At 39.8% G+C, this 20,440-nt stretch overlaps 1 protein-coding gene across 4 annotated transcripts in view; it reads right to left on the bottom strand.

Annotated features, from left to right (window-relative positions):
• Window positions 1–20,440, bottom strand: part of GCA (grancalcin) — a 47,501-nt gene that overhangs the window by 21,236 nt on the left and 5,825 nt on the right. For 3 of the 4 annotated variants that reach the window (XM_025852515.2, XM_025852508.2, XM_025852523.2), the window contains one exon: window positions 2,331–2,495. In XM_025852515.2, the coding sequence (XP_025708300.1) occupies window positions 2,331–2,474 (144 nt within the window). In that variant the 5' untranslated portion in view covers window positions 2,475–2,495. Of the gene's footprint in view, window positions 1–2,330; window positions 2,496–4,359; window positions 4,521–20,440 lie in introns of those variants that run through there. The other variant, XM_025852498.2, reaches the window with a different exon arrangement.

Below are 20,440 nucleotides of genomic sequence, written 5' to 3' on the forward strand. Positions count from 1 at the left end.
GTTATGTTAATCACCATACATCATTAGTTTTTGATGTAGTGTTTCATGATTCATTGTTTGCATATAACACCCAGTGCTCCATTCAGTAGGTGCCCTCTTTAATACCTATCACCAGGCTAACCCATCCTCCCACCCCCATCCCCTCTAGAACCCTCAGTTTGTTTCTCAGGGTCCATAGTCTCTCATGGTTCATCTCCCCCTCCAATTTCCCCCCCTTCACTTACCATCTAATACATTTATTGAATGATTAATATATTCCTAGTGCTTACTTGATAAGGGAGAAAATGACAAGGGCCATGTCCTCATGGAGTTTTGCTATTCAAAAGCACAAAACTAGGGGTGCCTGGGTGGGGCAGTCGGTTAAGCATGCCACTGTTGGTTTCAGCTGAGGTCATGATCTCAGGGTCATTAGATCAAGCGCCCCCACCCCCATCAGGTTCTGCACTTAACGCGAAGACTGCTTGAGATTCTCTCTCTCTCTCCTTCCCCCTCTGCCCCCTCCCCACCTAAAATAAATAAATCTTCAAAAGCACAAAACTATGAAAAATTTAAGGCAAGTATCAAGTAGTACAAACATGCAAATTATTGTTCACAACTGTAAGACTGAAAGAGTTCAGAAGTCAAATAAAAGTCTCTAAATATATATGCCCAGTTCCTATGTTTTAAGTTGTAATTTTGTAAAATAGATTATATAGTCAGTATAGAAAACAGATTTATTCCCAGCATCACACTACTTAAGAGTTCTTTGCAGATAAGAATGGTATCATGTAACAGTTAGCCCTGCATTTAGTTGCAAAAAATAGAAAATACTATCAAAGAGATTTAAACCAATAAGGGTTTATTGTTTTATACAAGAAGTCTGAGGGTAGGCAGAACAGTACTGTATGGCAACTTCACAATGCCATCACTCTCTTTACATTTTTCTATGTATCCCATCCAAAGTCCTTTATCTCAAGTTGTTGACTCAAGGTACCAAGATCGCTGCTGCACTTCCATACCTCAAGTTCCCTTTCCAACAGGAAGAATTAAGGAGCAAAAAGGGCCAACACCAGTTGCCAGGAAGGTTTTTCTCATTTAGGAAAGGAAAGCATCCTAAAGAAATTACACCTACATTGCAATGACCAGTCCTGTGGCACACGGCTACCTTTACAAGATTCAAAGGTGTCCAGGATGGTATTAGGGTTTTTCCAACTCCTACCACAGAAGGGAAAAAGGGGTTGTGAATGGAATTGGGGTCACCAAAATAAAGTATCCACCATATATTATAATTCTGTGTATATCCTCTATTTCTAGCCAAGCATATGGGATCTAGTGAACACTCAGGTGAGTGAATAATAAATGAAAATTGCTATCAAAGTTCTGTGAAATTCTAACTATGCCATAAGTTTTTCTTGGTGAGTCTAAAAGTAAAGAGATACAGACTGTGACTATGACTCAAGTGTGAATCTGTCTCTTCTCACTAGTCTGATATTTGAACCTCCATTCTGATCTGTTTTCTTTACCCTTTCCTGACTGGTTTACATCAAGTCTCTCCCAGAACCATTCACAATTTAAAAATCTCCTTTTTGATACTCTGTCCCAGCTTCTTCAAGGAGACTAACATGTAGATCATGTAGATCTCTTTTCCCCCATCCTCTTTGACTCAGTCGTCATGCACCACAGTTTCCAGTCTTAGTGAAATGAACAATGTGTCAGGCATCACACTAACAGACTTCTAAAAATGAAATAATTGGGGCGCCTGGGTGGCTCAGTCGATTAAGTGTCTGCCTTCAGTTCAGGTCATGATCTCGGGGTCCTAGGATCAAGAGCCCCGTGTTGGACTCCCTGCTCAGTGGGGAGTCTGCTTTTCCCTCTGCCCCTCGCCCTGCTCATGCATTCTCTCTCTCTCAAATAAATAAATAAAATCTTTTAAAATAAGTAAATAAATCTTTTTAAAAATTAAAAAAAATAAAATAATGATGACTACCCTCAACTCTGATCTCAAGAGAAAAATCAGTCTAGATAAGTTTAAAATATAAATTTCATATACATTTAAAATGACACACTAAGTAATAGAGTTGACATTTCTTTTATTTTTTTTTTTTGAAGATTTTATTTATTTATTTAATTGACAGAGAGAGAAAGACAGCAAGAGAGGGAACACAAGCAGGGGGTGTGAGAGAAGGAGAAGCAGGCTTCCCGCCAAGCAGGGAGCCCCATGTGGGGCTCCATCCCAGGACCCTGGGATCATGACCTGAGCCAAAGGCTGCTGCCAAAGGGTGCTTTGACATTTCTTTTAAACAGCAATCCTTTCAAAAACTGATGTTTGTGCCATATATTTAACATCTCACCTGTCCAGCAATAGCAGTGAAGTATGTCCACATGGGGTCTCCCGCTGAGGAATAACTATCAGAATATGCTGGGTATCCACCACGCAGCAGGTTTGGCCCTGTTCCTGGCACTGGCTGTCCCATTTGCATCTGCATTCCTGGCATCTGACCACAAAAATTTCCAAACTGTAAGAGTGAAAAAGGATAAGGTTACTAATACAAGTATTACCTGTTATCCACCAAAATTGGCTTAAAGGAAAATATTTATGAGGAGTCCACTGAAAAGCAAGAATAAAAAGAATTACTAAAAGCAACCGAATTCACTTTCACAAATGCTGCTAGCTACAAAATGCTAGATGTCCTGCATTAGGACATAATTCAGTTAACACGTTATCCAACATTAAAAGAAGTGTAACAGAAAAAAGAACTTTCTAGCCTCTGAGAACTTAATCTAACAGATGAACATAAAACACACTTTTTAAGTGTTTACCACCAACATCACCAAAATAAACAAAAAGCAAAAAAATTTCACCTACAGTCAAACTAAGAAGTAGTATACTTCAGATACATACTTAGAATACATGGTAAATACAATGAAACTGTGAACTAGTCATGGGAAACTGTATAGAATGCAAACATCCTCTCCATCAGAAAATATTTATTTTTAAAAAAGCAAGACACCAATAAACTGATCAATCAAGTGATTAATTCCAACAAGTCTTCAAAACTAATAAGAAAAACAATAAGAATACCAACAAAAATAATACACAGCTAATATTTACTGAGAGTTTTTTATAGCCCAGGTACTAAGTACTTTCCATTATGCGCTTTGATTTTCCAAAAACTTTATGAGGTATGAAACTACTATGGCCTTTTTGTCATTGAGAACCTAAAACTTCACGAGGTTTCCTAAATTGGCTAAGGTCAAATAACTAGTAAGAAGGAGACCATGGTTCAAATGCAGGTATTCTGATGTTTGTTTCCTACTATGGCTATGGCTTCTCTCTACTTTTTTCACTTTGGAACTTGGTATACATTTTTAATACCTTAGAAAGGCATTTTACTGAGCATTTTTATGAGTCTGGAAGAGAAAGTAGTATCAAGATTGTTTGTTATTCCATATTGAACAAAAATCTTGACCTGCATCCTTGAAGGATGATTTCTGCCAGAAGGCAAAAAGAAAAAAAAAAAAAAAAAATTTTAAATGGGGGGGGGGAACAAGGAGTCAAAAGGTCGGATACTACCAGTAGTATCAGAGCTGTGTGTGGCTGGATGTATAGGGTAAAGGTATGGAGGAAGTGTTGGAGCTCCAAAAAATGCACTTCAAACTCCAGGAAATACACAACTACATTATGAAGCAATTAAGTACAAGTAAACAGTAAATGTTAAAACAACATAATGGATTAAAAACAAACCAAAAAAGATGGGATTTTTTTTAAAGTTGCTTCTTTTAAAAGAAAAGACCATCAAAAGAGACCCAAAAAGGCAACCTCAGTAATTAAAGTATATAACCACAAATTACAAACTTCCAACTCTCAAAGGAGACTAAGGATAAACAGTTATGCAAGAAAGAGTAACCTAATCTTTCCCACCTCCCAAAAAAGTCTAGAACAGATTGCCCTTGGTAGAACAGTAAAAATTAAGAGACATTTGGCATATCTTAATTTATCCATAAGCAACTTAAAGGACAGAAAACAAGAAGTGGCCAAAAATTCAGAAAGAGGACGCTAGCAAAACTGAGGAAGGTGGGGGTCGACCACAAAATATTACTGGAACAAGAAAAGGGCGCTTTTGTTCCTCCAATCCAGGAAGAAAATTTCCAAAATCACAGCACCATCCTTGCCTCACAAGGACTCGCCTAAAGGCGCCCCCAGGGACGAGAAAACCTGTGTTTCCCTGCTCAACCCGGGCCCCAGGTCCCGACACCGCGCTGTGCCTCAGCCCCGCGGAGTACCGGAGACTGGTCAAACCAAGCGGAGAGAGGGGGCGGACCCCGTACGCGGGCACCGCCCGCAGGTGCGGAGGCGGCGGAGAAACTGCCCGGACTCACTGCTCCTCCGTGTCCCGGGTAGGCCATGACGACCCGAGCAGGCGTCCCCCGTCACCCTTCTACTCAGCGTCAGCCCTACTGGGGAAAGCCGAAGCTGCAGGTGCAGGGCAGACGCAGACGCAGGTGAGGCTTAAAGACGCGCTTGCAGTGTGGTTTACTTCCCTGAGACCACCCCTTCCCGGAGTCCAACCCCGCCCTGCTCGGTTCCGATTGGTTGAGCTCCGCCCTTCGGGGCCCAGGCCGGCTCCTTCCCGGAGTCTAGTCCCACCCATCTCATCTCTGATTGGCTTCACGCACCCAGCCCCCTTTTGTTCGGCTCCTATTGGCTCGCTCAGGTCTCGCGCTCTCTCCTCACTAAACTGCAGAAGGCTTTGCTCCGAGAACTTTCACTTTTTTTTGGCTAGGCTCTCCAGGCTGAAGTTTGCTCTCTTCCGAGAATCCCCAAACCCGTCAGTCCATGACTTCTTTTAGTCTATTCCTCCATTCTTTTGAGCTGGACTTCCAAATCTACATCTGTGAATTTCAAAACTTTCAATTACTCACATTTATTTTTGCGTAGTGTTGATGTCACAACACCAAAACTTTGAAGCCTTTATCTCTGCCCCAAGGGGAGTGCTTCTGAGCTAAAACCCACTTGATGCGAAACTTTACCAAAAGGTTATTTGTAGTTTGGTGGATAAATGGCGAATAGAGTTGCCAGAGTTAGCAAATAAAAATACAGGATGTCCAGGTAAATTCCATTTTCAAATAAACAATGATTTTTTAAATGTACGTATGTCCCAAATACCATACGAGACATACGCTTACTGTAAAAAAAATTATTCACTGTTTATACATTAACATACAGGATAGCCTGTATATTTTCTGACAACTCTACCAATGACTCACTCTTAGGATGTGCCTCCTAATTATATCCACTGATGGGAACAGCTTGGTTTTTATCACTTGGTGAAAAGTTAAAGTTACTTTAATTTATTAAATAATAATAATTGACAGTTCTGCTTTTCTCTGCAACTCAGATGAATTTTGTAGCTCTGGCTTTAAAAGGACAGGATGCACATATACATACACCAAACAATAGGGCAGATGTAGCTTTAGCTTAAAAACAAAGAAAAAGAGCAGAATGATATTATCTCTGAAGAATATGACAACCGCTAAAATGTTTCTTAAAAATAAGGATGTGGGGAGAAAAAGCGTTAGCTGTCTATTAGCAGAGGAAAACCACCTTGCAAAGCTGAGTAATAATTGCCCAGCTACACTATAGAGAAGGAACATGTACCTTGTGAAACTTAATTTTATCAGGAAGAGGCAGAGAGAAAGGAAGATTGCTAATGTACAGGCCGCTCTTGAGAAAGTGTGCGTTAGTTCCTCTAACACAATAAGAAATAATTTAGGCAATAAGGTTAGATTATTGGAATAAATAGAGGGAAACGATAAAACCCACTTGATAAGAGGAAAGACATAATGACTGTTAAAGCGTCAAGTGATAATGCACTACAAAGCAAAACAAATTGTTGCAAGGTTTTATTCTAATTGAGAAATGCTCAGAAAGCATTGAGTGTTTTATATTTACAGTGTTAGTCTAAATCTCTGGTCAGAATTTTTGTTCCTTTTTTTCATAATAATAGTCTTACATTTGTATTGCATTTATGTATGTTGGGGGTCAAGTCTCCATGATTCTCTTGCATTTCTACACACATAGTTTCAAAGATAGGGATAGTATTTCCCTCAAGGGCAGAGAAATTTGTTGCAGGATAACAAAGATAATCTGTCCCTCCAAGGCAAAGTTTGGGTTGGTTTGTTAGCATGACAGTCCTAAATTTGGACTTCTCCATTCTTATCCAAACCCTGGCTGCTTGTGCAGCACCTGCCTTGAAGCTCCAGTTCAACCTGGGGACACCTGGGAGCAAGAAGAATCTATGAGAGCCTGAATGTCACGCTGCCTGTGGTGCTATGAGTAATAAAACCCTTTGTCTCTGACAGAGGAATCTTATGCATCTGTCAACTTCTATGAAACTGTGGCAGGCTACCTGTTAGCTTACAAGTGGAATAAAATATCAGATCCCTCACAGTTCTTGGCAGTGTATCTCCTTCTTAGAGAAAGAACTTCCTAGGGAAATTCCTAGTGAAAGGCAGCAGAAGATGCCATTCCAAAATATGCCACTTTGGCATAAGGATTATTTTGAATTGAAGGCAATTGAGAAGAAGCAGATAAAAGAAAAATCTCTCTGTTCTCCCTGTATTTGTCTAAAAGCAGGACATAAATTTACAAAAGTGTCCTTCTCCCTCCCTACCAGGAAGGACCAAGATTATTCCTCTGAGACAAATTTAGACCCTCAAAAATGGAGAAGATACAGACTTAAATCTGCATAACAAATCTTACTCTTGTTTAGGGGCACCTGGGTGGCTCAGTCGTTAAGCGTCTGCCTTCCGCTCAGGTCTTGATCCCAGCGTCCTGGGATGGAGCCCTGCAAAGGGGCTCCCTGCTCGGCAGGAAGCCTGCTTCTCCCTCTCCCACTCCCCCTGCTTGTGTTCCCTCTCTCGCTGTGTCTTTCTCTGTCAAATAAATAAATAAAGTCTTTAAAAAAAAAATCTTACACTTGTTTACACTGCTTTTCCTGGTACCTCCCCACAACTAGCCTCCCCTCCCCTTTCTTCCTTTTCTCTTTAGCTGAAGATGGTATCTAAGTTAGAGGCACCTCTGAGAGTTATTCATTTATCCCTGGATATCTCCCATGTATACATGAGGATATATGTCAATAAACGTCTGGGTTTATTCTCTTGTTAATCTATTTTTTATTACAAGGGTCTCAGCCAAGAACTCAGACAGGTAAAGGTAGAATTGCTTTACCTCTTGTACAGTACTGTGTACAATGTACCATGAGATACAAAGAGGTCTTTTAACACCACCATCTGCAGCATCTTTCTCTAAACCTTGTATTTCAAATTATAAATTTTCTAATATAGGAATTTAAAAATTCACTTGAGCCCAGAGCTTTAAGTAATAGTAATGAAAATTTGTTAGTATTATATGACCAGTATCATTTTATGAAAATTTATAAAGCATTTTATAAAAAACCAATTTGAAATTAGGCACTTTTGTTTCAGAAAACACTCCACTATTCTATAAAAATAGCTACTTATAGAGTGAACGCTGTGTAACAAGGCACTGGGTGCTATGAGGGGCCATTCCTCAAGACAGCCTCATCGGGTATATGCTCTTAGTATCACCATTTCATACATGTGAAAAGTAAGGTGAAGAATTGTGTATCACTTATCCCCAGTTGTGCAGTTGGTAGCAAAGCTGAGATTAGAACCCAGGCAGCTTGGCTGTGGAATGAGTCTCTTTAACAATGCATTTTCCCCTCCCTGCCCATTCCCAACCACAGCATTTCAAAACATAGTAAAAATGATTTACACTATAGGAGGAAATTGTTTAAAGAGCAGAAAAATGGCACACCAAGAACTAGACAAATAGACAAGAAAATGCATTGTTTTGACTAAAATTAGCCAATCACATTACTTTTCTTACACAGACATGTTTTCTGGTGCATGTTAAGCTTTCATGATTATGTCTACCTATGGTATTTCTTCCATATTTTGGTGACCTTTGGTCTTATCATAAATTTAGATATTCAATTAACCAGTACATTTTCTAGTACACTATAAACACTGAATTATTTATGTTTTCCTTTCCTGTCTGTTGCTACCTCATTTGCTTTTCCTCTATATAGAAGGTGGGTTGGGGGTGAGTGAGGGATGGAGGAGACAAGGACATGGGAGTCAGTAAAATTTTACTGCTCCTCAGCAAACTTCAGTTCCAGAGCCAGAGGGTACTTAACTCATAGAAATTATTTATATGCTAAATTCTAAAACAAGACATACCAGCTAATGAAAAACAACATTGGGGTGCCTAGGTGGCTCAGTTGGTTAAGCATCTGCCTTTGGCTCCGGTCATGATCCTGGGGTCCTGGGATCAAGCCCCACATCAGGCTCTTTGCTTAGCGGGGCACCTGTTTTTTTCCTCTCCCTCTGCCACTCCTCCTGCTTGTGCTCTCTCTCTCTCTCTCTCTCTGTCAAATAAACAGATACAATCTTTAAGAAAAGAAAAAGAAAAACAACATTAATGGAGCTCATTTTATTTTTTAAAATTTTTTGTAAGATTTTATTTACTTGAGAGAGAGCATGAGCAGGGGGAGCAGCAGAGGGAGAAGAAGAAGCAGACTCCTCTTTGAGCCGGGAGCCCGATGTGGGGCTCCATCCCAGGACCCTGGGATCATGACCTGAGCCAAAGGCAGTTGCTTAACCCACTGAGCCATCCAGGCGCCCCATGGAGCTTATTTTATATCATTAAGAAACTTAGCCTGATTCATTTATTAAAAGACAATTTATTGAACATCTATAATGTAGCACTAGTTTAGATGGGGAAAAAAATACACCAAGGTTGTGGGAATGTTTTTGCTCTTCTGGACACTCACATTCTAGCAGGGAGAACAAATAAAAATACGCAAAGACAATAAATAAAGTAGATGGTATGTTAGGAGATGAAAAATGCTACAGAATGAAAGGAAAATGAAAGCAAGGGTGGGGGAGTAAGATGATGATATGGGACATAAGGGCAGAAGAAAAATTATTAAATTTCCTTACTTTTTACAGCCCATTGACAAGTCCTTGAAACAAGCAGAGTGACATTCCTCTAGGGACTCAACTGCCTGGATGTTGACACTTTGCTAAGGGCAAAAGGCAATCTTAGCCCAACCCCCAGGATCCTGTAAGTCTACTTTAACATATAAAAATTCCTCTGGAAACTCCCTTTATCCCTACCTTCCAAGATACATGTTGGCAGCCATCCCCAATCATATGACCCACTGATATACATCTGAAGGGTCTCATGACTAAGATTTTGTTAGACAGTAATAAATGACTTTTTCCCAACAACAGGTAGCCGCCTCAAGGTCCTAGAAACCTTGTTTCCAAAGTTCCTTAGAGATTTACGCTATCCCTAACCCCCTCCCAACTTGAAAGTATATCATGGGCCGCTCCTCATGACCCCAGTGCAGCTCTTCCTGCCCACGGGTCCTGTCCCCATGCTTTCATAAAACCACCTTTTTGTACCAAAGATGTCTCAAGAATTCTTTCTTGGCCGTCAGCTCTGGACCTCACCAACATTCCAAAACTACATCATTTGGTGACCACGGGGGGACTCCTCTCACCCTAGAGAGCTTTCTTTCTGTTCTCACCTTCACTTAATAAACTATCACTTCACCCTTTGGTGTCCACGAGCTTCATTCTTTGACTCCACGAGCCAAGAACCCTGCAAGCCTGGAACGGTGACAGAGCAAGGCTGCAGTATGAAATGAGATGCTCAAGTAGCCTCAATAAGAAGGGGAGCGTTATGCTGCTCAAAAAAAAAAAAAATTAAGTGAGGTTTAAGCAGAGACTCGGCATGAGTAGGTTAGACATGTAGAAAGAATGTTCCAGGCAGAATTTGAAGGCAGAAGCCTCCTGACCTGTTTAGAGAACAGCAAGAAGGCTGGTAAGTCTGGCATGGATTGAACCAGAGGGAAAATCCAAGAGTGGTTACAAAGCAGGGGCATTGGGGCAGATCACCCTAGGCCTTTATTGGCCATCGTAAAGACTTTATACTCTGGGTGAGATTAGAAGCCACTGAGGGTTTGGAACTTTAGTCGTACATAATATAACTTAATTTGTAAAAGATCACTCTTTCATCTGTGTTGACAATAGACTGAAGGGGGTTAGCATAGAAGCAAGGAGACCTGATAGCAATCTGTCGGTAATTTAGAGACGGTGGTGTTCACCAGGGTATAACAGTTGAGATGGTGAGAATAGTGAAATTATTTTCTGTTTTTAAGAGACAGCCCTCAAGATTTACCGATATTTTAGATTTGCCCTTCAATGACATAGTAACACATACTCTCTCCTTGACCAAACTCTAGCCAGGTTCTTCTGAGCCCTCTTCTTGACTAGGCCTTAATCCTGGCCTGTAAGGAATTGAACAAACACTAACACATTTTGATGGCTCAAGGCTGTATCCCTAGGATGACTCCTCATTCTTGCTGTGTCTTCTGAGTACATGGTGGAGAGACAGGAAGCAAGTTCTCTGTTGTCTCTTCTTATAAGGACATTAATGCCATAATGAGGGTCACACCTTCCTAACCTCACCTAAACCTAATTACCACCCAATGTCTCCTATCTCCAAATACCATCACACTGGGGGGTAGCGCTTCAACAAATACATTTTAGGGGGACACAGTTCAATCTATAGCACACAAAATCTGAAAGGTGAAGAAGAGGAGACAGTTATCACATCCACTGTTGTGTCGTCACCTTGGATCTGCTCTAGAATTTATCTATTTTATGCTAAAATGTATTCAGATAGATTTCATGCCATGGTTTTGACTGATATACATGCAATAATTATCATACTTTTTCCAGAAATTATTGTGTCTTTATGGAATAATGTGTTTTATGGAATAATGAAGGCTCTATATGTGTTATTAGTATAAGGCATAAAAACTTGATAGTATAAAATGAAGCTATCCATTAATAATTTTATTATAAGTCTAAAGCTGTTGCAACTGCCTAAGGGTTGGTTAATGCCTACTAGTGAGGACACAGAAGAGTAATAAGCTTCACAAATAAGACAGAAGTAAATATTATTTGCCATTTATCACTGAGACCAGCCACTTGACAAACTGACCTTATTCAGCTAAGCTTTCAACAACACAGTTTTTTTTTGTTTTGTTTCTAATTCTGGTGATATTAAGTACTCTCTCGGCAGAAGCACAAACTCAACAGCAATTTAAAAAACAATAATGCATATACAAAAATTGTTAACAGGGCTCTTCAGAGAGGTGAAGAATGGTAGTTTCTGAATATATGCTTCCTCACTTGGATCATTAAGCCCTATTAAGCAATTTGGATTCAACGCAAACTTCTTCAGAAATTCTATATATACATATAATGTTGACCACACCATGTGTCCACAACAAATGCTCAGTAAAAACTGCAACAGTGATTAATAGCCCCCATAAAATAATTTGTTATTCAGGCAATGTTAAATCCAATTTTCATCCTTGTGAATATCAATTGGACTCCACATTAATAACATGGGATCATACACTCACAAAACTAACTTTCTAGAAAGATAAAAATGAAGTAATGTTGATTGAATACTTACTTTAGCTATCCCTTTCCTTAGTAACTTGCTCACATACAACGTGAATTAAGCTACGGTGGTCCTGTTACAACCAAAAATACTTTAATCAAAAACATAAAAGTGGGGGTGCCTGGGTGGCTCAGTTGGTTAAACCATTGACTCTTGATTTCGGCTCAGGTCATGATCCCAGGGTTGTAAGATCAAGCCCGTGGACATGCTCAATGCTGGCATAGAACCTGCTTAAGATTCTCTCTCTCTCTCTCTCTCTCTCTGCCCCTCCCTCCACCTCCGTCTCTAAAAAATAATAGATAAATGAAGTGCAGAATGGAACACATGGACTCTGCTTAAAAACCTACTTTAAAAAAATATAAAAATAAAAGTGGCCCAGTGCTTAAACAGATTATGGACTGGCTAAAAGCTGAGATCATCCCATTTCTACACTAATCCTTAGGTGTTTTGCATATGTATGAAGATAAGATTGCCCCTATCCCTCATCAATGTATAAAACTATTGGTAGGAATAAGACCTGGTAATAGAAATTTTAAAAATTAAAATCTATTTATTTATATAGCACATGATGCTTTTCAGAGCTATTTTGCACATTATCATATTTGAGCTTCCCCCAAATCTTGTGACATTAGTAGCCCCAATTATATTTTAAGAGGAAACTAAGATAATAATAAGTTGTATTGTGGAGGTAGACACACATCAAAACAGTTGCAAAATATTTTTAAAACAAAACATGACCTGATTAATTCATGTTTGAAAAATGACAACCTACAGTGTTCACATAGTTTTGAATGAGTGAATGAATAATAAAGTCCCATGCTTAGAGATTTTGAAGTTGCTCAAAGCAAGAATTAAGCTGTATAGCACATTATTATTGCTTGAGCTATCCTAAATTAAAAACTGAACTGAATAAAAAGAAAAAAGTTTGGTACTCTCCCTGTACGTTCCCTGATGATTGGAATTATAATATATACTAATATCAGTGAGGACCCATGATCGGTGTTGGTGCCAGGCACAAACTGGGTGAATGTAAGGAGCCCAGTTAATGCCCCTCCAAGATCTGCTCTATTTAACCTACCTCAGACACTTGCTTTGCTCTCCAACCTTTATCCAAAAAACTCAGTTGCTGCCATATCCATCAGAAAACAGCAGATGGCACACTCAAACATAGTAATTGAGGAACTCTAATAAAAGTCACCATTTACAAAGGTGTTAACGTAGTTAACAGGCAGCAATAAAGCGTGATATAGCATTTCAGTGCAAGCTACAAGGAGGATCCATTACTGCCCTTAGGATGAGAGGGCAAGGCAAAGAAACAGTGTTGAAACCTACAGACAGTAACCGTATGGAGAAGGTCATCTGACACATGACCTTTAGTAGAGGGATACACGATGATGAACTGCACAGAAGGGAGCTGAGGGAACAAATACTCTAACCTCACTCTTTTCCCTGCCTCTGATCACCTGTCAGTGCTTCCACTGGCTGATCTCAGTCTGAAGCCAGAGGGAAAGAACGTTCATGGATGCGTCCCAGGCCACAGTGGAAAGGAGAGGGGAAGAGAGCATGGATCTTTAGGAGCAAGTGGGAAATATTACATACATTGAAGAAAAAGAAATCCCACAATTTACACTTACAATCCTGCCAAAACTTAACAACTCTTTTTTCTTTTTCTTTTTTTAAAGATTTTATTTATTTGAGAGCGAGAGTGCGCGCTAGCACAAGCAGGGGGAGCGGCAGGCAGAAGGAGAGGGAGAAGCAGGCTCCCCCCCTGAGCAGGGAGCCCAAAGCGGGGGCTCCATCCCAGGACCCTGAGATCATGACCGGAGCTGAAGGCAGACGCTTAACCGACTGAGCCATCCAGGTGCCCCAGCAACTTTTCAATTAGAGACTCAACCCATTTAATTTTTATGTAAGGTATGACAAAAATCCAGGTAAACTGCATACAGTAAATATTTATAGAATAATTATATTGAATGGCAAATTAAATCCAAAGAGTTGATTAAACAAATAGGCTATATAGAAGTGTTGGGGGTGACGGTGGGGGGCAGAGAGAGAGAGAACAGGAACCTAGGTTTTTCTTCAGCCACCACGATTCCGGTAAAGGAGAATGTAACCTAGCAACAGAAGCTTTACACAATGGTTTGCTCATAAATTGTTGAAAATGGTAGTTAGTGATATCAGAAAGCATAATTAAATGAAAAGAAGTTACCAAAAGGGCTGAATGGGGACACAGAGAGCAAATATCTAGGGAGATGGGTAAGAAAATGGTTCTTTAAACTCAAATTCTGATACAAATATCTTTCTGCACATTTTCTTAAATAAATATGCATACAAAATAAAAGCTGTTTAGAAGGAAACAAAACTCATTTCTGCTGGAAAAGCATGTGCCTAAAATAGATCTTTTTCAGTATAAATTTGAAATAAGTAATTATGATCCCAACCTTTCAGGAAAACATTTATCTTCAAGCTTCTGACTGTGTTATAGTTTCCAATAATGAAAAAAAAAAAACCCAGCTGATATTTAGATCAATTTTGACATTTCTTCTTGATTGATATTTGGTAACATTTATATATATAAAACTATCAGCTGATCATATCATAGAGATAATAAATTAATATCAATGTCAGAGTTAGGATGACTTATCTTTATTACTACTGATTTCATTCATTCACACACACATTCTGAGTTCAAGAGAATGTGTTAATTGGTGTATTTACTTTAGTTTCTTATTTTCTCTCTTCCTGATGCTCTGTCATCTAGGGCGTCTCTGACTACAGAGAAACTGGCCCTCCCAGGACTAGCCAATTCTCTGAGATAACAAATGACTCACCTTTCATATGTAAACTAGGCAATCCACAGCTCCTGCTGTAAACTACCTCCTCTCTGGCTCTTACACCCCAAAAGACAGTGTTCCTCCACACTAATCTCCCCAGGGCCAGGTACAGGCAGCTGGGGATAACCTCTATGCCCTAGAGCCCTCTAAAATTATTCAAACTAGTTCATTCTAACTCTGCTTATCCTACCTTGCCTTGCCTTTCCCATAGAAACCACAATAAAGGCTCTGCCCATGCTTTCCCCTTGTTCCTGCTGCCTTCTGGTGTTTATCTATGGGATCCCGCAGGGTGTGGTATGCCCCCTCCTCTTAGAAATTGTAATAAACTACTTTATCAATGGCAATCATCTCTGATATGTTGGCCTCACCATACTGGAAAAATAAGAAAATGAACATGTTAAAATAGTTGGTTCTAGCCATTATTGTCTATGCTAACTCTTGAAGGAACTGTGCAATAAGTATTTTGGAGATTTATAATTGACTCCAAGCTCATCTGCTGGCTGTGTGACATTGGGCAATGTAATAGAACTTCTATGAATCTTGGTTTCTCCTTTGTTAAATGGGGATAGTCCCTACTAGAAGGTCAATGAGCCCTTGATGTTTTTCTCGGCTTTTGTAAAATATAATACTTTAAGTTTTTACTAAATTATAGCTATGGTTTTATCTTCCCATGGGAAATACAGATTACCTATCTTTTCTGTTATCTGTCAAAAATCTATATTGTTCATAGTTGCAATTGTACTTACTTGACACCAGCCAAATCAGTTCTGACAGTTACTTACTATTTGATAGTAAAACCCCCACAAGAGGGCGGCAGAGGCAACACAATGATAGGCAGGTGGCTCACAACAGCCTGAGGAAGGAGCAAGGCAGGGCTTCCCCTTTCTGAGTACCTTCCTGAGAAGGGCGACATAGGGCTGAACGTCTAGGGCTCAGCCTGTGCTGCTTTGTGCGTGCTGGCTCCTCACAGGAGTCACTTTGTCATCAAAGTTCCAGGGAACATGATGAGCCACAGACAGTTCTTGACTGTTCCCAGAGAACCTGGGTCAGCTTTTGGAATTCATTTTGTGAAGAAGCTCAGGTTTTCTCTACAATTCATCATGGTATTCAACAAATAGTAAATGTTAATATTACTCTTAATTCCAAATCAACATACGGCACATTTATGTGCACATAACCAGTCTATTCCTGAGAAACAAAACATTTCTAAAAAGTATTAAATCAAATATTATTCACAATCCATGCTTGCAGCCTTATTTACCTTTATCCATCTACTAAAATAATAAATCCTTCATCTTGAAAATATTTTTTAAGTAGATCATTGGTAGTAATAAAATAATTTGGACCACTCTATATTTAAAAAAACAATTCTCACATAGTACAATATGTCCCTTTTGAAGCTTTTACTGCATTTGAGGGAGAACAAATCAACACATTGAAAGCCAACTGCACTAAATAAGTTCTAAAATTTTGTATCAGTTATAAAGGTTGGGAAGGGCTGTGTAAGCTCCCCTTAGGCTGTGTACCCTCAACACAGGTATGTCTTACAGGCAGGCAAATGCACATTCTAATTAGGAATTTAGAGGAGAAAAGATTAAATTATTTTAGCAGGAATCAAGAAATACTTTACAAAAGGATTTTTAAAATATTTTTAAAAATAAACTTAACTATAATTACAAATTATATATATAATTATAAATTTTAGTATCATTTTACTTTTTTAAAAGGTGGTATAATTTGCAGCCCGAGTAAATCATTTATTCATTTACTGACTTTGCGCAAGTATTCTTTCATTTACAACGAGTACAGAAGTCCCTTTCCCTCCATCAACAATATGGTATACTGTTTCCAGAACTTGCCTAACTCTGCTAATATTTGGTCCTACAAAAAACTGTTAGGGTAAAGGCAGCTGCCCAGCCTGCATTCGTATTTTTTGCTTGTTGGGAAACAGTTTAATAAGGCTCTGGTAAAATATTTGTTATTTTTAAAGAATTCTTTATACATCGTGATCTGATATTTCAGCACAGAGATTTTCAAATGCTTTTCCAAATATATGAAAAAATATGGATTTTTTTGTCATGACAGTTTTATTTATTTATTTTTTTAATTTAGTCAGGGCCCTGGGGTGATAAGAGATTAGCCACTGTCATATCCAAAATGATGTATTTATTCAGGGCAAAAGTTAATTTTCCTAGTCTTCCTCAGAAGAAATTCCCTCAGGGATACCAGAAAGACTTGAGGTAATGTCAATTTAAAATACTTTTCCTGGGTGCCTGGGTGGCTCAGTCAGTTAAATGTCCGACTCTTGGTTTTGGTTCAGGTCATGACCTCAGGGTTCTGAGATGGAGCCCTGTACTGGGCTCCGGGCTCAGCGTGCAGTCTACTTGTCCCTCTCCTTCTGCTCTTCCCTCCATGTTCTCTCTCTCTTAATCTCTCAAATAAATAAATAAAATCTTAAAACACTTCTACTGAAACTTGATTCCTTGGGCCAGAGGAAAGTCCCTACTGTGGTAAGGACCACTTGATGGTACAAGCAGATCTTCATGTACTGTTTCCAGGCATCACCACCAGACTCCCTGCCACCACCAGTGTGCTTTTCTCCTCCAAGTGCACCTCCCACCTCAGTCCCAAAGTATAAAACTTAGAAAAGTTGATCTGCTCTCTTTGGTAGGGGTGGGGCCCGGAGCCTCGCCCACTGAGCCTCTCTCCAGCCCCCTCTAAGGTATCACTATGTCATATTAAATTTCCTTGAACTACAGTTTCAATATTGGTCACCAAGGGTATGATAGACTTGCAATAAAAGTGGCTACCCAATGGAGCTTCATTGCGTGTGAAACTTGGATTTCCTGATAATCTTCCTAATTTCCCTCTTCATGGTGGGAAAAAGTGTTACCTGCTTGCTCTCTTCTTGTCCCAGATGCACCAAAGAACTGAAGACCTGAGACCAGAACGGGGAGACAGAGCTTACACCTTATACTTATCTACTGATAAGTATAGTACACTTGATTCAAGAGTGAGTGGGCCACTGCCAGAGTAAGGGTGGCAATGGCCCCAGAAGCTCTGGCTACATCCTTTTAAGCCTGCTTTGCGTACATGTAAATTTAGCTTTGACTGACATTTTTGTTTGACAGCTGGTGGTTATTTAACATTTTGGTCTCTGCGCATGCACCTACCCATGATGCATTCGGTTATAATTGTATTTATTTACATATTGCATATTTATGGACTTGTAATGAGTTTTGCTGTGATCTTGAAGAGGTACTTAAGGGCAAGTTGCGACCCTTGTGTCCATGGCTCTCAGACGTCCCCTTGTGGCTTTTGAGTCAGCTCTGTGGCTAAGCCTTTTCTGTTCTGTTAGGCCTTAGAGGTTGCTCTGAAGGTGTCACTGTTAACCCTTGGGGGTGGCTCCCAGGGGTGGCCAGCCCCTACTTTATCCCTCCTTGCTCATGTCTAACTAACTGCCTAACAAAGTATAAGAAATTCTAGTTGCTTATCATAAGGAAGATAGTTTTTCAAATGATATAAGGATTCCTACATCTGTCCCTCATTCTCTTTGCTGAACCAACAGGTTGGAGAACTACCAAAAGTCTAGGTAACAGTTAGATATAAGATAAGCAAAAATTCTTCTAAAGTCACTCAGATTCAGATTTTCTGCCCTTGTTACCTTTCTCAAGTTTACAGACATTAGATGACCTTTTTATTTTTTAAATTTTTTTATTTTTAAGAAGATTTTATTTATTTATTTGAGAGAGATAGTGTGTGAGAGAGAGAGAGAGAGAGCAAGCATGAGTGGGGAGGAGAGGGAGAAGCAGGCTCCCCACTGAGCAGGGAACCCGATGTGGGACTCCATCCCGGAACCCTGGGATCATGACCTGAGCTGAAGGCACATGCTTAACCGACTGTGCCACCCAGGTGCCCAAGATGACCTTTTTAGTTGAATTTATATATGATCCTTTTTTTCCAAATATCTGCTGGAGATTGACATTCTGAAATGTTCATAGTACTACTGCCATGAAGGAATACATTTTCTGTGATGCGTAATAGGTTCCATTTGTTCTAAGCAAATATCTGACAATGTCCAGGTCAATGGATTTGGTAGCTGTGTTACAAACTACAACATCTCTCATAATAAATTACTGAAAATATATGTTCATTTATATCATGGCTTTAGCTAAACTGAATATGAATGATTTAGGAATAAGTATACAAAACACAAAAAAATGAGTTTTTCATATTCTCCTGGTTAGACCAGGAAACTATTTACCTACTCACTAAAATTTATAACCCCCAAATCATTACTTTTGATGCTTTCTTGGTCATTGGTGGATCTGTGCAGAGCAGTGAAAAATTTGAGCTGCCCAATAGGCATGTTCCCAGCTGAGGTCAAACAAAGTGAAACTCTGCCTTCTTGTCTCAGCTCTCAAACTGTAAACAAGTGTCCTTTCTGTGGTATATTTAGTGCCAATTTTTTGCATTTTGGGGCTTTTTGTCAGTGATTTCACTGTTTAAAATGCCTCCGAGCATAGTCCTGAAGTGTTATGTGGTGTTTCTAAGCACAGGAAAATCGTGATGTGTCTCACAGAGAAAATGTGTGTTAGATAAGCTTCACTCAGGTATGAGTTTATAGTGCTGTTAACTCTGAGTTCAATGTTAATGAATCAACAATATATATTAATTTAGGTGTCTTTAAACAGAAACACACACAAAAAACAAGGTTACATATTGATTAGTTTTAGAAATGTTGTGATCAGAGCGTGATCTCATTCCTTATGTCTCCGGGAGCAGGGTTCACTAATTCAATACAACTTTATAGTACATAACTACCATGAATAATGAACCTGGGCTGCACTCTCAGCTGGCCCTAACCCCTCGTTCTCACCTCTGGCCGGAGAGTGGAATCACAAGTGGAACTGAAAGGGAAAATAACTGATCCTAATAACTGATCCTAAGTTCCAATCGTGGAGATTTGGATGCAATGGATTTGGATGCAATGGACAATTATATACATCTTTCCATGTGGTTCTAATACGCAGCTAGCTGGGCTTGAGAACAATTTTTGTAGCTGTCAGCTTTGGAACTTCCCACTGGCGGCGCTTACCAAGGGCAATGTGTGTGCTCTCTTACGGTGAGCAGCCTGAAAACACCTTTTTCCAGACCTCCTTGGGTCATCTTTGTATTTTCATATTCAAATAAAATGCTTTAAGCTCCTATGACAAACAATGGTTTAAGCTCCTTTACCATTAAATATCATAATTGTTTAATGTTTGAGTAGATATCACTTTATTTTAGGGGAGGAGGACACAACCCAGTTCTGGCCAATGAGATAGATGAGAAATTCTGCTGGGGGACTCCTGGAATCCTTTCTTCCTTCACTGTTCAGAGGAAGCAAATGGGAGAAACCCACCTCCACAACATGTTTTAACTGAAGCTGTAGGTAGAAATAATGGTTGTTGCTATTGTAGCCATTTTGCAACCATGAGAGAAAAGCCAAGAAAATTACAGAACACATCCTAGAGTTCTGACACAACGAACACACTGACTCTTCTTGTTATGGAAGAAAAAGCAATGCCTCTGGCTGGGCCACATTTAGTCAGGCATTCTTTATCTTGCGGCTGAAAGCATGCCTACTGAGATGACCCTGCCCATCCTGCATTGTTAAGTCTGGTGCTATTCCTAAGATGTCTGAGGATTCCTAGAGGGCTTATGCTCTCATTGTCACCCTTGGATGGAATTCTCGAACCACATTCCCTGTCTCACTTCCAACAGCGACACTTTCTATGCAGCTCCGCTCCACCACGTGGGGCCACCAGCTCTCCTTTATTAACCAAAGCACCACCACACAAAGCTGTTATATGTGGTGCACTTTTAAGAACGACCTGGGACCAAGAAGGGTCAATACATCAAGTGCAACACAGGAATGAACTTCTTGGGCGCCTGGGTGGCTCAGTCGTTAAGCGTCTGCCTTCGGCTCAGGTCATGATCCCAGCATCCTGGGATGGAACCCTGCATCAGGCTCCCTGCTCAGCAGGAAGCCTGCTTCTCTCTTTCCCACTCCCCC

This window comes from Callorhinus ursinus, unplaced genomic scaffold, assembly GCF_003265705.2.
Source record: "Callorhinus ursinus isolate GAN/ISIS: 27379988/994484 unplaced genomic scaffold, GSC_fseal_2.0 scaffold2, whole genome shotgun sequence".
Classification (NCBI taxonomy): Eukaryota; Metazoa; Chordata; class Mammalia; order Carnivora; family Otariidae; genus Callorhinus; species Callorhinus ursinus.